At 55.1% G+C, this 14,811-nt stretch overlaps 1 protein-coding gene across 2 annotated transcripts in view; it reads right to left on the minus strand.

The window, feature by feature from the left end:
- The window catches only part of ACSF3 (acyl-CoA synthetase family member 3), a 53,202-nt gene that overhangs the window by 16,692 nt on the left and 21,699 nt on the right, over positions 1-14,811 (minus strand). For both annotated transcript variants that reach the window (XM_054269429.1, XM_054269430.1), the window contains exons 6-7: positions 14,651-14,763; positions 855-981 (exon numbers count right to left, since the gene is read on the minus strand). In XM_054269429.1, coding sequence (XP_054125404.1) covers positions 855-981; positions 14,651-14,763 — 240 coding nt within the window. The remainder of the gene's footprint in view (positions 1-854; positions 982-14,650; positions 14,764-14,811) is intronic.

Consider the following 14,811-nt stretch of genomic DNA (forward strand, 5'->3'; position numbering starts at 1 on the left):
GTGTTGACTAAAAAAATTTTTGAAGCTGATTGCCCTGCACCCCACGTGAGGGCTGGCGATGCTCCGGTGCCAGCCCGCGGTGCCCGCCTGGCCTGGGGACTCGAGGTGACACTGCTGGCAGAGTGAGCTCTGCTTCGGGAGAACAATTAGAATAAATCACAGCTTCTCCAGGAACCAGCAATAAATCAGCTTACACAGAAGGCATCAGAAACCCAGCCTGACTGCTGCCACCACAGCACTGCTAACACACGGTAAAGAGGGGAATGGGGAAATCAGAGAATCCCAGAATCACTGAGGCTGGAAAAGACCTCCAAGGTCATCAAGTCCAACCCGTGACTGATCCCCACCGTGTCACCCATCCCAGAGCACCGAGTGCCACATCCAGGACTTCCTCGGATACCTCCAGGGATGGGGACTCCAGCAGCTCCCTGGGCAGCCCCTGCCAATGCACAACCCTTCCCATTATGAAATTCCTGCTGATGTCCAACCTGAGCTTCCCCTGGCACAGCCTGAGGCCATTTCCTCAAATCACTGGAAGTGGAGACCAACCCCCACCTGGCCGCACCCTCTTCTCAGGGGGCTCTAGTGGGTAGTTAATGATTCTGAGACACAATCCCTGTGTAAATTGAGACAAATCCCACCTGTCTGCAAAGCTGAATTCCCAGCAAAACATTGAGCAGTGGCATTTCATGCTTAGGAGCAAAGGACCCCAAACACCCCCCATCACTCGGTGACTCACCATGGCCGAGGCTGGCACGGAAGCACATCCAGCCTGCACTCCCAGCTCTCTCCAAGCCCTCCCAGCCACCTCGAGCTGCTGTCCCTGTCCCTGTCCCTGTGCCAGGTCCCCGTACCTGTGCGGAACCATCCGTCGGGCGTGAAGGCGTCCGCGCTCTCCTTGGGTCGGTTCCAGTACTCGCGGAACACCGAGGGCCCCTTCACCTGCAGCTCCCCCTCCTGTCCCTCCAGGCCCGGGGTCACCTAGGACAGGCACACAGTCAGTGCAGCTCCCTGACACCTCTCCCCCTGTGTCACATTGCTCTGCCTGCCCTGGGTGACTCCAGACCCTGGCAGGGGGCTCAGAGACCCTGGCACGGAGTCACAAACACCTGTGCCTTCCATTTTAGCCCATGGAAACAATTCCCAACTTTGCGTGAGGATTTACAAGCCACAAGAGTTTGAGTAGAATGATAGTGAATTTGTCACAGGGTGAAAAAGTAGAATTTTGAGGTTTTAGAATGGGGGTTCAAGAGGAGGAACCAAAATGGAGGAATCTGGGTGTGTCCTGTCCTTCTTGTCCTCCATCTTCTGCTGTGATGGTGACACTTCTGGATTGGTTTAGAGTAGAGACAGACTAACATAGGTGATAGGTATTGGAAAATTATAGTAAATAAAGTACACATAGTTCTTAGTATAAAAAGCTAACACCACCCCAAGGGTGGTCAGTGTGCCACAACCTGACCTGCTGGACAGATCTCAGCAGGTCAGAGAAAGAATGGAATAGATTAAGAGAAAATAAACAACCTTGAGAAGCAGAACTGAGGAATCTCAACTTCTTTGGTCATGGGGCTGGGAAAGAAAAAGAGATTTTCTAATATCCCAGGAGCCATTCCAGCACAGAAACCTGAGACCCCAGCAGCACAGCAGGCAGCGTGCAGGACCCACATCATGGGCTCTTCCAGCCCTGGCCAAGCTCCACCACACCCTGCCCACCTGCAGGACCTCTCTCCTCAGGAGGAAGGGCTCATCCAGGTGTTTTTGATTTCCAAAGCACTGGCAATGAGCACCTGTGTTATAGGAAAACAAGGACTGCCATCCTGGAACTTCCAGCTGCTGGGATAGAGGTCACACGTGCAGAAGTGCAGGAAATACTCTTGGGGATGGGATGGTCCTTTCTGAGCCCTTCCAGGACCCTGTGCCAGGGCCTGCCCACCCTCACAGCCAGGAATTCCTTCCCAATATCCCATCTAAACCCATTCTCTGTCAGTTGAAATCCACAACCAAGGTGTGCAAAGGCACTGCTGGGATGGCAGGGTGCTGTGGGATGTGCCTGGACACACTGCTCCATGGAGAACAGCTCAGGAACAGGAATTCCAAACCACTTTCCCAGCCACCTTGTACTTGAGCTGCTGCAATGGCCAGGATCCACCTGGGACCCCAAGAATCAGCAGTGCCAGCAACAGGGCCACGAGGGAAAGCTGTAATAGCAGTGCTGGAGCGCCAGGCAGTCCCAGGGCAGGGCAGGCTCTGCAGCCTCTGATGGAAACAAAGCCTCCCTAATGGAAAACGCTTAGAAAACTGCTTCCAAGGCATCATTTTAAAGTATTTCCTTCCTGATGTCCTGTCCTGGAGGATGGGGTGACAAGGGGATCTCTGCACACACAGCCCAGGCTTCCAGAGCCCTGGCTGGGGATCAATTCCCTGCCTGGGAGATGTTGCAGGAAAGAAAAGTCCTTAACGCCAGTGAGGAATTTTGCTGAGTGATGGCAAGGTGGGGATGGTGCTGGCTGAGTTCTCCCCAGGGATCTGAAAGATGAAGCTGAAGTCCAGACTATCCATGAGAGAAACCTGAGGTCTGGAGGAGCTGGAGCAAATTCCACACCTGCAGCAGCAAAGGGCACAAAGGATCCAAAGAAGGGCACAAAGAGGCACAAAGGGCACAATGGGCACAAAGGGCACAAAGAGGCACAAAGGGCACAAGAGGCACAAAGCCTCCATGGACAAGAGTGGCAGGGACATGGTGGGTGGCACAGAGGGACCAGCAAGGCTGGCTGCAGGGCTCTTACAGGCAGTGTGGAGTTTTATGGTGCAGCTCTTTCTTCTCACTCCTGATGTTCCAGCTGTGGTATCACAAAACAAGCAGCGTCCTGAGCAGTGTCCTGGTGTTGAGGCTCCTTCCCACTCCCCAGAAGGGCTGGGGAGGGGATGGCAGAGCTGAGAACCTGCAAACAGTTCCCTGAACTTCACCCACACACCCTGCCAGGCTCTGGCTGCTTCTTGTCAGCCCTGAGCACGAGAAGAGCTGTAAATCTGTCTGCTCCAAACCCCTCCAGCCCCATCCTGCCCAGGATTCCACGGTGCCAGGTACCTGCAGAGCCCCAGGGATCAATCCTGCCCTGATTTACCTGCACAGTGCCATGTCTGGTGTGAATCAAGCCTTGAACCCGCTCCAAATTTCCTGTCATATCAACTCCAACTTTGGCAGCGGCTCAAGCCACATCTTATCTCGAGCAGAGCCCCTTGGCAGCAGGCACCTCCCTGTTGTGTAATTTAATGATGTTATGGCTGGCTTGCACACAGTAAAACAGAGGGGCCGTGACGTTACCTTAATAGGATTTTGCTTGCTGCCCTCAGAGGGTCACCAGCGTGGCACAGGGGCACAGACAGCCCCAGCTCTGCTCCCAGTGTGGCACAGGGGCACAGACAGCCCCAGCATGGCACAGGGGCACAGACAGCCCCAGCTCTGCTCCCAGCATGGCACAGACAGCCCCAGCCTGGCACAGGGGCACAGACAGCCCCAGCACTGCTCCCAGTGTGGCACAGACAGCCCCAGCCTGGCACAGGGGCACAGACAGCCCCAGCACTGCTCCCAGCATGGCACAGGGGCACAGACAGCCCCAGCTCTGCTCCCAGTATGGCACAGGGGCACAGACAGCCCCAGCACTGCTCCCAGTGTGGCACAGGGGCACAGACAGCCCCAGCATGGCACAGGGGCACAGACAGCCCCAGCACTGCTCCCAGTGTGGCACAGACAGCCCCAGCCTGGCACAGGGGCACAGACAGCCCCAGCTCTGCTCCCAGTGTGGCACAGGGGCACAGACAGCCCCAGCTCTGCTCCCAGTGTGGCACAGACAGCCCCAGCATGGCACAGGGGCACAGACAGCCCCAGCACTGCTCCCAGTGTGGCACAGACAGCCCCAGCCTGGCACAGGGGCACAGACAGCCCCAGCCCTGCTCCCAGTGAAGCAAAGGGGGCACAGACAGCCCCAGCCCTGCTCCCCAACAGCAGCAGCTCAAATTGCAGGTTCATGGCATTCATCTCCTGCCAGCTGACCCCTCTGCAGTGCCAGGTACACCGTGCTGGCTGGCTCTGGCAGCAGGGATGGCAGCACACAGCTGGGGTTTCCTTTCTCACCCCAGCCCTGGTGGCTCCTGCTGTTCCAGCACGGCTCGATGGCACCAGCAGCTGCTGGAGGCATCACATTGCTGAGTGCACCATCTCCCCCTCTCCCAGGGCCATGTCTTAATGCATTCCAGCAAGTTTAACAGCCAGGCACAGCGTGGCCCTGGAGGTTGTTAGAGAGCTCCCTGCTCCAAAGGCAGTGGAGCTGGACCAGCCGGCTCGCCAGATAAGATTCCATTTTCCACGCATGGAAATAAAAGGTTGTAATAAATCCTTTGAAGGCCTAAATCTGGGTGATTAGAAAATGCATATTTCCCCTCTCCCCGTTGCCATTTTACCTCTCTATTAGCAGGGTGGTGTGTAAAGGGCTGGGAATCCCTGGCTGGCACAGGGTTGTTCAGAGGGGCTGTTTGTTCGTTTGTTCCCTGCGGTCTCTGCCCCACCAGGAGCTGCAGCTCGGAGCTCCAATGGATCTCATGGAATTAGGGAAGGCTCAGAGCTGCCTGTCCCTCTCTGGGAAGCAGGGAAGGCACGGTGGATTCCTGAGCAGAAACATGTGGGACACACAGAGGGGAAGCCGGGGGGTGAGGTTTGAGGAGGTCAGAGCCTTTTCTTGGGAGGCAGACAGATTTTTAGGAGAAAACCCAAATACCTTCAGGCTACAAACAGGTTTTAGAGAGATCCACTTAAACTCTACCAGATGCCTCCTTCCCCCTTCACCTCCCAAATACCCACAGAGTCATGGAAGTGTCTGGGTTGGAGGGATTTCAAAGTTTATCCAGTCCCACCATGGGCAGGGACACATTCCCCTACCCCAGGCTGCTCCAAGCCCCATCCAGCCTGGCCTTGGACATTTCCAGGGATCCAGGGGCAGCCACAGCTGCTCTGGGCACCTGTGCCAGGGCCTCACCACCCTCACAGATAAGAATTTCTCCCTGATATCCCATCTAAGCCTGCCTCTTTTCAGTTTAAAGCCATTCCCTGTGTCCTGTCCCTCCATCCCTTGTTCCCAGTCCCTCTCCAGCTCTCCTGGAGCCCCTTTAGGCTCTGAGCTCTCCCTGGATCCTTCTCCTGCACAGGGACCTGAAGTTGGTTTTGCTGAACCTCTTTCTTGGGGGAGCACCAAAGGCTGTGGATCAGAGCATCATCTCTCAGCAGGGACCTCAAAAAGGACCTTGTAACTCCATGAAGCAAAAGCCTTTTGACTTGTGGGGAGGAAAGAAATGCTTCTGCAGCCCTGCCTCCTCCCTGCTGCGTTGCTCAGCTTGGAAGTGCTTGGCATTTTTCCCCACCTTGTAAATAAATTATTACTGTGATCAAAATAATTAAGCAACTGAGCCCTAAAGTGACTAATAGAAGCCAATAATTTATGTATGTGAGGTTTATGGAAGTGACAGAGCCCTTTTACCTCTCCTGCCAGAGAAGTCACTTCTTCCTGGTGTTTGCTGGGCTTTTTTAACATACCAGAGCACAGGAAATGATACAACAAAGCCTGAAGGACTGATCCAGCTCTGTCCTGCACCCAAGACAGGCTCCTCACTCCTCCAGACACCTCCCTGTGCCCTCCAAGGCTTTGGTGGCCCAGAGCCTTGTCCCAGAATCCCAGGATCACTGAGGCTGGAAAAGAGCTTCAGGATCATTGAGCCCAAGCTGTGCCCAATGCCCACCTTGTCCCCAGCACTGAGTGCCACCTCCAGGTGTTCCCTGGGCACCTCCAGGGATGGGGGCTCCAACCCTCCCTGGGGAAGGCTGAAAACCTTTTCCATGAAGAAATTCCTGCTGCTGTCCACCCTGAGCCTGCCCTGGCACAGCTTGAAGCTGTTTCCCCTTGTCCTGTCCCTGTTCCCTGTCCCCTCCTGGCAGGAGCTGTGCAGAGCCACAAGGTCCCCCCTGAGCCTCCTTTTCTCCAGGCTGAGCACAGCATCCAACAGCTCCAGGCATGGCCCAGACTCTGCTTTTCCAGATCCCACCACAGCCAGGCCCGGTGTGGGAGGTGAGGACGTGCTCACCTGCCTCCTGCAGGATGCTGGGGATAACACCTGCCCACCAGTGCCTCTAATCACCATTCCCAGGGCCACACTGGAATGGATGTCCTAGGGCTGGGAGGTGTGTTAGAGCATTACCAAATTCCCAGGCAATCTGAACTTTCCTAATTAAAAATTCCCTGCTAAGCTGCCTGGTTTTGCAGAGGCATTATGGTTCCTTGGAGCTCCGTGTCCTGCAGCATCCACACGAGCCTGGCAGGAGGCAATTCAGACACAGAACAATTTTCCTCCTGCTGGAAAAAGGCAGATTTCTGCTCCTCAGGGACACAGCACACAGAGAGAGCAAGGAAAAAATAAAACCCAACCAAAAAACCCCAAGCCCAGGCTGTAATCTGCGAGGCCACATTTCACATCTGTTTTTGCAATGTTAACTTTTATAAAAGGGCTGGGAATAACACAATCCATTTACTTTTCATTTTGGAGAGTTATAAATTTAAAAGCAAGGCTGGTGCACAGTGGAGCTGGAACACTGAAACTTATTTTCAAACCACCCAACCCCCTACTTACAGCAAACGTTGCTCCACCGAAAACAAAAGTGATTGTCTATATTTTTAGGCAATACTGAATTTTTTAGGTTCCCAGCCTGATCAGCTCCAGATGATCCCAAAAGCAGGACAGAAAACAAGCCAAGTTTGGGAAAGGTCAGCCCTTCTCACAGTTGTTCCATGCACACAGAAGTTCTTGATCTACATTGACACCATCAATGAAATGTGTGACACTGCTGCAGAGATGCCAGCAGCTCCCCACGCTGCTGTTCTCATCCCTGTGCTTCGCAGGCTCCCTGGGATGATGAACGAGGTGAGATGTCAGCACATCTTCCCACTGCCCCTGCTCTCCTCCTTGGATGTGCCCTCAGCTGATTCTGGGCTTGGAGCAGGAAGAGGAGCAGGCAAGGATCCATCAGTGGCCCGCCTTTGGTTTGGTTTCCTCCAGCTGTCAGAACTCAGCGCATCCCTCTGGGTGTCCAGAGTTGCTGAGGACCCCACCAAGGGGCTTGGAGACCCTGGCACGCAGCCCAGAACACCTGGGGATTTGATTTTCACCCTTGGAGCAAGTTACCAGCTTTGTATGAGGACCTGAAAGTCACACAGGTGTGAATACTGTAATAATAAAATAATCACAGGGTGAAAATGTAGATTTTAGGATTTTTGGTATGGGGGTTATGGGGACAAGATGGAGGAATCTGGCCGTGTCCAGCCTTTCTTCTTCTTCTTCTTCTTCTCCACTTTCTGCAGTGATGTTGGCACTTTGGGATTGGTTTAGAGTAGAAGCTCACTGTCTAACACAGGTGATGGGTATTGGGAATTAAGTGTAGATATGTTATACGTAGTTTGTAGTATAAAAGGACAACACAGAGTGCCTGTGGCTGCCCTGCTGAGCAGATCTCAGCTGGGCAGAAAGGAAATTTTATAGATAAGAATTAATAAACAGCCTCAACACTGAAAAGTGAAAAGTCCAGACTCGTTCTTCAGCTGCGCAGGCCGAAACAGAGACAGAAACAGAGACACCCTGCACATCTCGGGGCAGCAATCATCAACAGCAACCTGAGAGCCCATGGCTGCCCTAAAAGTGCAGTCTGGGGGCTGTGATGAGCTGTGACTGCACAGACACTGCCCACAGCCTCTGACTGCTCCCTGCGCTGAGCCATGCCCTGCAAGAACCCTGGAATGAGACAGCTCCTCCTCCTTCAGCACCTCCCCACCACGCCCAGGGCTCCTCCACAAACACCCCAAACCCTCCCTCAGCTACAAAGAGGAATGTTCTAGTGGAAGTTCCTTGCCCATGAATGAGATAAGCTTCATCCTTCCAACCCACACCAGCCTGGGATGCTGTGGAAGAACAAAACAACAGCAAAGAGATTCATGGAGGTCCTGAGGGTGCTGTGACAAAGGTGAGCTCAAAGGAAACTCTTGTGGAAAGAGGGCTCCTCTTGGCAGATATAAATACATCAGAGAATGGAATCGATGCCTGAGTTGAGGAAGGAACAGAATATGATCAATGAGAAGCAGCTAAAATGTTTATACAGGAACAAAAGAAGCCTGGGCAAGGAAATACTCTTCTGGAATCGAGGCTGTCCCTGTGATGGGAAGAGTTTTCAGCTGAGAAACAACAGGACATGATGCTACTGCAACCTCTGCCTCTATTTCACTACCAGGAAGAAATAAAACAGAGCTATGGCCACAAATTAAAAATAAAACCCAAACCAGAGGGCAGACAGAAAGAAGGAAGGAGATATAAATACATCTGAGAATGGAATCAATGCCTGAGTTGAGTAAGGAACAGCATGTGATCAATGAGAAGCAGCTAAAATGTTTATACAGGAACAAAAGCAGCCTGGGCAACAAAGTGGAGACTCTTGAATTACTTGGTCAGGACACAAAACAGGATCCTGAGGAGATGAGGGAAATATGGAAAAAAAAAAAAAAGAAAATAACTGGAACACACACAAGTGCAGTGTCCAGCACTGAGAGGGCTCTGGAAGGAGCTGAGGCAAATGGAAAATGGGAATAAATGCAGGGTGTTTTTATCAAAGGTGGATTGTGCCAGAAATCCTGAGGGCTGGGGTTGCAGAGAGAAGAAAAGCTGCAGATCTAATCCAGACTGCGTTCAATACAAGAACACATTCCCCACACTGCCTGATGGAAGGGATCATGGAGCTGAGGGAAAGCTCCTCATGGGAGATGCAATGGGGTAAAGTTCACCATCCAGGTACCAATACATGAGGATGGGATGGAGCAGGGACAAGAAAAGCAGTGAAAACTGGAGGAGAGCTGCTCTGGAGGTGCAGGAGCACCTGAAAACAAAAGTGATTGTCTATATTTTTAGGCAATACTGAATTTGGTGGTAAGGAATGAACAGGTCTAGGCTGAGGTGTGGATGGAATAGGACAGGAACAATCCCGGTGTTTCTTCAGTTGTTCCTCTGGCACAGGCAGGGCCAGGTGCCACATCCTGCTCATCCTGGCCATTCTCAGGAGTGCCAGGCACAGAGGGCACGTGCCCATCCTGGCCATTCTCAGGAGTGCCAGGCACGGGGGGCACGTGCCCATCTCTGGCCATTCTCAGGAGTGCCAGGCACGGGGGGCACGTGCCCATCTCTGGCCATTCTCAGGAGTGCCAGGCACGGGGGGCACGTGCCCATCTCTCGCCATTCTCAGGAGTGCCAGGCACGGGGGGCACGTGCCCATCTCTGGCCTCTGCAGAAGAGCAGCCACAGCCTCACCAGCTGTGCTGGGATACCTGGATGGGTGAGGAGAATCCCACAGGGATACCCAAGTCAGCCAGGGGGTGCCCAGTCCTCCAGGACAACCCTGGCAGCTCAGTGGGCACCACCCCACGGGCTCTGAAGAGACCTGGGATGATCAGAGCGAGGTGGAGCCGCTCCTGGTCCCCTCCATGGGGACACCAACAGCCAAGAGCTGCATCACAACCACGGGGGGCAGAGGCAGCTGCCCCCAGCCCCACCGAGGCTCTGGCAAGCAGCAGAGCTGGGAGCAGATGGCACAGCCACGGGGGGCACGGGAGGAGGGGACAGAGATGCTGGTGGCTTTCGGGAGGGAGGGACAGCCACGGCCGAGCCCGCTCCCGTCCAGCACGACAGCTTGCATATGGATAAACGAGATAATGACAACCTTGGGAAGGGGGGGAAGCCCGTGGTACAGCGTCCTCCTGCTGCCAGCTCCTGCCCGTCCCCACGCTCCCTCTGCAGCCCCGGCGAGGAAATTGCTGCCCGTGAAAGCCCTGGCTGCAGCCCTGGCTACAGCTGGGGAGCCATTCAGCTATTGACAGCCCCCCTTTGTCAGCACCAGGGCTGGCCTTTGGTGAGAGACAGCAATTTGGGAAAGATGAAAAAAAAAAAAGAAAAAAAAAAAAAAAAAAGAGAAATCCAACAAAAATGACAACCCCAAAAAAGCCAACAAACAAACAAGGGGAGGAGAGACAATACCCGACAGCTTGCAGGGTTTCCAGGCCTCTGCCAGCTGGGAAGCTGAGCGTATGAAATATGCATTGCACTGAACAAAGCAAACTGAAACGCTCAGAGCTGGAGAGCTGTAACCCTTTCCTGGGCGCCACAGCCACAGGGAGAGCTGCCAAAAACCCAGGGGGAAACGCCCCATGGGATGAAGCACCCCGGGCTGTGGGTAAGGATCACTGAGCCTGAGGGGTCAGATGGGCCCAGCAGGCAGCTGGCCAAGGAAGGTGGGGAGCTGAGAACTGCTCTGGATGCCAGTGGCTCCACTGTGGGGTGACTCAGGGCAGTGCTGTCCCTCACACCCACTCCCACAGCTCTGCTCCCAGGGATGCTGGAGGAGAAGCCTTTCTCCCAGGGCTCCCAGAGCAGCATCTCTGCAGGGAACAGCTCTGCATCCTCCACTCCTGCACAGGCTGGAGGTGGGGACACAGCCAGGGCTGTGACACCAATGGCACTGTCACCTGCTGCCCTCGCTGGCCTGTCACAGGTGTCCCCAGGCTGCTGGAGCAGAGGGGATGTGCCAGGTGGGGCAGAGGGGATGTGTCAGGCTGGGGCAGAGGGGATGTGCCAGGTGGGGCAGAGGGGATGTGCCAGGCTGGGGCAGAGGGGATGTGCCAGGTGGGGCAGAGGGGATGTGCCAGGCTGGGGCAGAGGGGATGTGTCAGGCTGGGGCAGAGGGGATGTGCCAGGTGGGGCAGAGGGGATGTGCCAGGCTGGGGCAGAGGGGATGTGTCAGGCTGGTCACAACACCCAGAGGAAGCAGCACAGGACAGGCTGAAACTCTGAGCAAACGGGATGAACGGAGCACAGGGCTCCTGAGAGAAGGACTGAAGGAAAGGAATCCAAATGAAATCTCCAATCAAGGGATGGGAGAAAATGCAGGGCAGAACAGAGATCCAGCAAACTTTCAGCTAAGTAGATTATTGATCTTCAGGGTGTGCCAGGAACCAGCTTTGCAAATTGCAGCGGTCCCCTGCTGCAGGCTCAGGCAGTTACGGGATGGCAGAGCAGGAACACTCCCCAGCTCCTGCCACCCACAGCCTGCCTCCTCCTCCTCCTCCTCCTCCTCCTGTTTGGGTCGCACGTGGAAAGGGACAGACCGTGTTGGTGGGGAAGGAGCAGCTCTGGGAGGACCTGAGGCTGAGGTGGGGCAGGAGCAGGAGCCCAGCCCAAGGCGGGCAGGGAGGGCGCTGACCCTGCGAGCTCTGCACACAACTCCTTGGCAAGGGCAGCGCTGCCTGCTCTCTGCTCGCTGTAGGGAGGGCTCTGCAGGCACAGCCGAGCTGTGAACGCCTCCCAGATTGCCCTGAGGGTGCCTCAGCCCCGGCACAGAGATCACCTGCTGGCAGGAGCCCGGGGAGGAGAGATGGCTCAGAGCCCGACTCCTGCTCAGCATCCCCCTGGATCAGCCCCATGGTGCTTGAATCATGGAATTATGGAATATCCTGAGCTGGGAGGGATCACAGGGATCATCAATCCAAACAATCCTGCACAGACCCCCCAACAATCCCACCCTGGGCATCCCTGACAGCATTGTCCAAACTCTCCCGGAGCTCTCGGGGCCAGGACCATTCCCTGGAGAGCCTGGGCAGTGCCCAGCACACTCTGCTTTCCTGATATCCAACCTAAACCTTCCTGGCACAGCTCCAGCCATTCCCTGGGTCCTGTCCCTGCTCACCAGAGGGAAGAGCTCAGTACCTGCCCCTCTGCTGCCCCTCACGAGGATGTTGAAGACCCCTGAGGTCTCCCCTCAGTCTCCTCCACTATAAGGCTCAGAGCCCTCCTGCGAGGGAGGCGAGCAAGGATTTGTTCATCCTTCTCACAGGAGGCAAAGGAAAGGCCAGGGGGTTCTCTGGGGACACCAGCCAGCTCCTCCCATCCCTGGGGCAGCCCCTGTGCCGAGGAGGAGCTGGCTTTAACAAGGCCGGGCCTTTCCCGGACTGCTGGGGCGTGAGGAGCACTCGGACTGTCAGATCCGCCCGGTTTTCAATAAATTCCACTGACGTTGTGTCCCCTGACACGAATTATTAACCAAGCATGATGCACACAGCGCCAGCAGCAACGGCTGGGGCGGGCACTGAGCAGGTGAGGCTCTGCCTGGCACCGCAGGTGTGAGGCACAGGAATTCCAGCATCCCTGGCGGCAGAGGTGTTGTCACCATGGCCGCCACCTGGTCACGCCAGGGACAGTCACACTCCGTGCCCAGGGCACACAAACCCCAAACTCCTGGCATCTCCACGCAGCCATCTGTGCCAACACATGCTGGGAGCAGGGACTGCTTTTCCCACCTTGTGACAGTCCCAGGGACAGAGGCAGCTGGCTCTGCTCTGCTCCTGGAAATGTTGTGGATGTCCTGGAGGTACCCAGCCAGCCACTGTCTCCTAGGGTGGCCTGAACAGATGGGACCATTGCTCTCCCTTCAGCTCCCAGCTAAACTGGGACAAGAGGAATGGTGGGTGACATGGGGACAGCTTTTTCAGAGAGGAACCAACCCATGAGTCAATGCCCAGAGGCAAATTATCACCTCCCCACACCCTCCCCTGCTGATGACTTGAGAATTCACCAGAAGGTTCTAAAGGTCCCCAGGGGAGAGCCTGACGGAAAGTGAACCATCAGCAAGGGGCAGGGAGCCAAGGCCAGCGCTGGTGGGAGCTCCTGCAAGAATGTGAGCTCTGGGTGTGGGCCCCACTGGGGGCTGCAGGTGAGAAATCACCAGGAAAAAGGGCAATTCCTCTGCCCCCAGAATAAACCCAAGCAGCCTGAAGCCAGAGGAAAGAGGAGAGTTATGTGAACACCAGCTCTGTGAAGCCCTGGGGAGGTGCTGGGCTTCCAGCACCACACACAGATCATCTGGGCTCCCCCTCTCTGGTCACTCAGTGCAATGAGAAGGGAGGGGAAGGAGTGCTGAGCAGAAAAAATAACATTCCATATTTTTTCCTCTCATAATTCAGTAGAACAACATCCACATTTCATCCTGGAAGGAGCTGCACTTTGGGGATTCTCGTGTCTGAGACCTAATTTGTAAAGTGCCCAGGGATCCCTGAGGGGAAAAAAGCATTAGAGGATCATTATTAAAAGGGACACGTTATATTTCATGTCTCAGTTCCACACAAGTGGAAAAAAAAGGCCAAGAGCGAACTCTGGGATCAGAGGACAAACCTGTGAAATATAACACACATCGAGGAAGTGACAAAAACACGACAAGGGGACCCTCCTGCTTTGCCCACTGCTTGGCCACACCACAGCAGTGACACAGAGCAAAGAGCAGCAAAGAGGGTTTTTTAATAAAAGCCACAATCTGTGGTGCCTCCCAGCTGTCCCCTGGGCTGCTTTACAAGTCTGGGGTGGATCCAGCTCTTACAGCATCAGAACACAAAACACAACCTGAGCACAGCCCACCCACGGGGCTGCCTGTGGCCCTGCTGGCTCCTCCACCTGCCACCAGATAATTCAGACAAAAAAAGATTTTCCTGAGCCTCTCAGCAGTGCTTACACCAGCAGTGTCTCTGGCACAGCCCTTTCAAACCCTCAGCCTGTAGGTGGCTGCATGAGAAGCCATTTCCCAGGGGAATGAGCAAAGGAACCTGTTTCAGGTTGAATCTCACGCCTGCCTGTGTCCCACCCACACGGCGTCACTGCTGGGGTCACTCCTGTCACACACTGCATTTATCTGCTCGGCCAAGCCCAGGCACCAGCAGGGATGGATGTGCCAGAGCAGCACAACACCCACAGCGAGGGTGTGGAGGGGAGGGGGCAGGAATGCAGACCCTGCTCAGCCACTTCTGGGGCAAGGGACAGCCTGGACCTTGGGCTGGGGCTGGGAACACTCAGCACCCTGCACTGGGGTAGATTATGGTTCCCACCCCAGATGCCTGACCTCTGGCACACCACAACTGTGTGCAGGTATCACGTGGAGCTCAGCACTGAGCTTGACTTCCATGGAAACCTGATGGGTTTCCCCCAGTGCTGTTTCAAAATGAGTGCAACCCCCAAGGCCACCACCAGTCCTGCCCTTCCAAGCACAGAATCATGGAATGGTTTGGGTGGGGAGGGACCTTCCACTAGACCTGGTCAGAGTCTAGTGAGTCTATTTCAGAGTGGAATAGAATAGGTTTAGATTGGATATTGGGAAGGAATTCTTGCCTGTGAGGATGGTGAGGGCCTTCTCTGGGTACCCAGAGAAGCTGTGGCTGTCCCTGGATCCCTGGCAGTGCTCAAGGCCAGGCTGGACATTGGGGCTTGGAGCATCCTGGGCTATTGGGAGGTGTCCCTGCCACGGCAGGGGTGGGACTGGATGGGCTTTAAGGTCCCTTCCAACCATGTCCATTCCATGACTGCATGGACAGCACTTGTCCATCCATAAAGCACCACAGCTCCAGGAACCCACAAAGTACAACAAACCCTGTCACTGAGTTCACAATCCTTGGGCTTTCGGAGGCTGGGAAGGACACACCTTTCCCTGAGAGCAGACCTTTGCAAAGTGAAGCAGTGGAGAAGGAGGAGGCAGTACCTGTGTGCTGTTCTCATCGCCCTGGGCGTGGATGCTGTAGGAGCGGGCGCCGCCGCTCAGGGTCTCGCTGGCGATGCGCACGGCCACGCCGGGCAGGGGGGTGCCCACGGAACCTGGGGGGACAGAGCATGGAAAATGGGCATGTTGGAACCCAGCACATC

Source organism: Melozone crissalis, unplaced genomic scaffold (genome assembly GCF_028551555.1).
Source record: "Melozone crissalis strain CALT ecotype California unplaced genomic scaffold, PUWL_Pcris_2 ptg000007l_1, whole genome shotgun sequence".
NCBI lineage: Eukaryota > Metazoa > Chordata > Aves > Passeriformes > Passerellidae > Melozone > Melozone crissalis.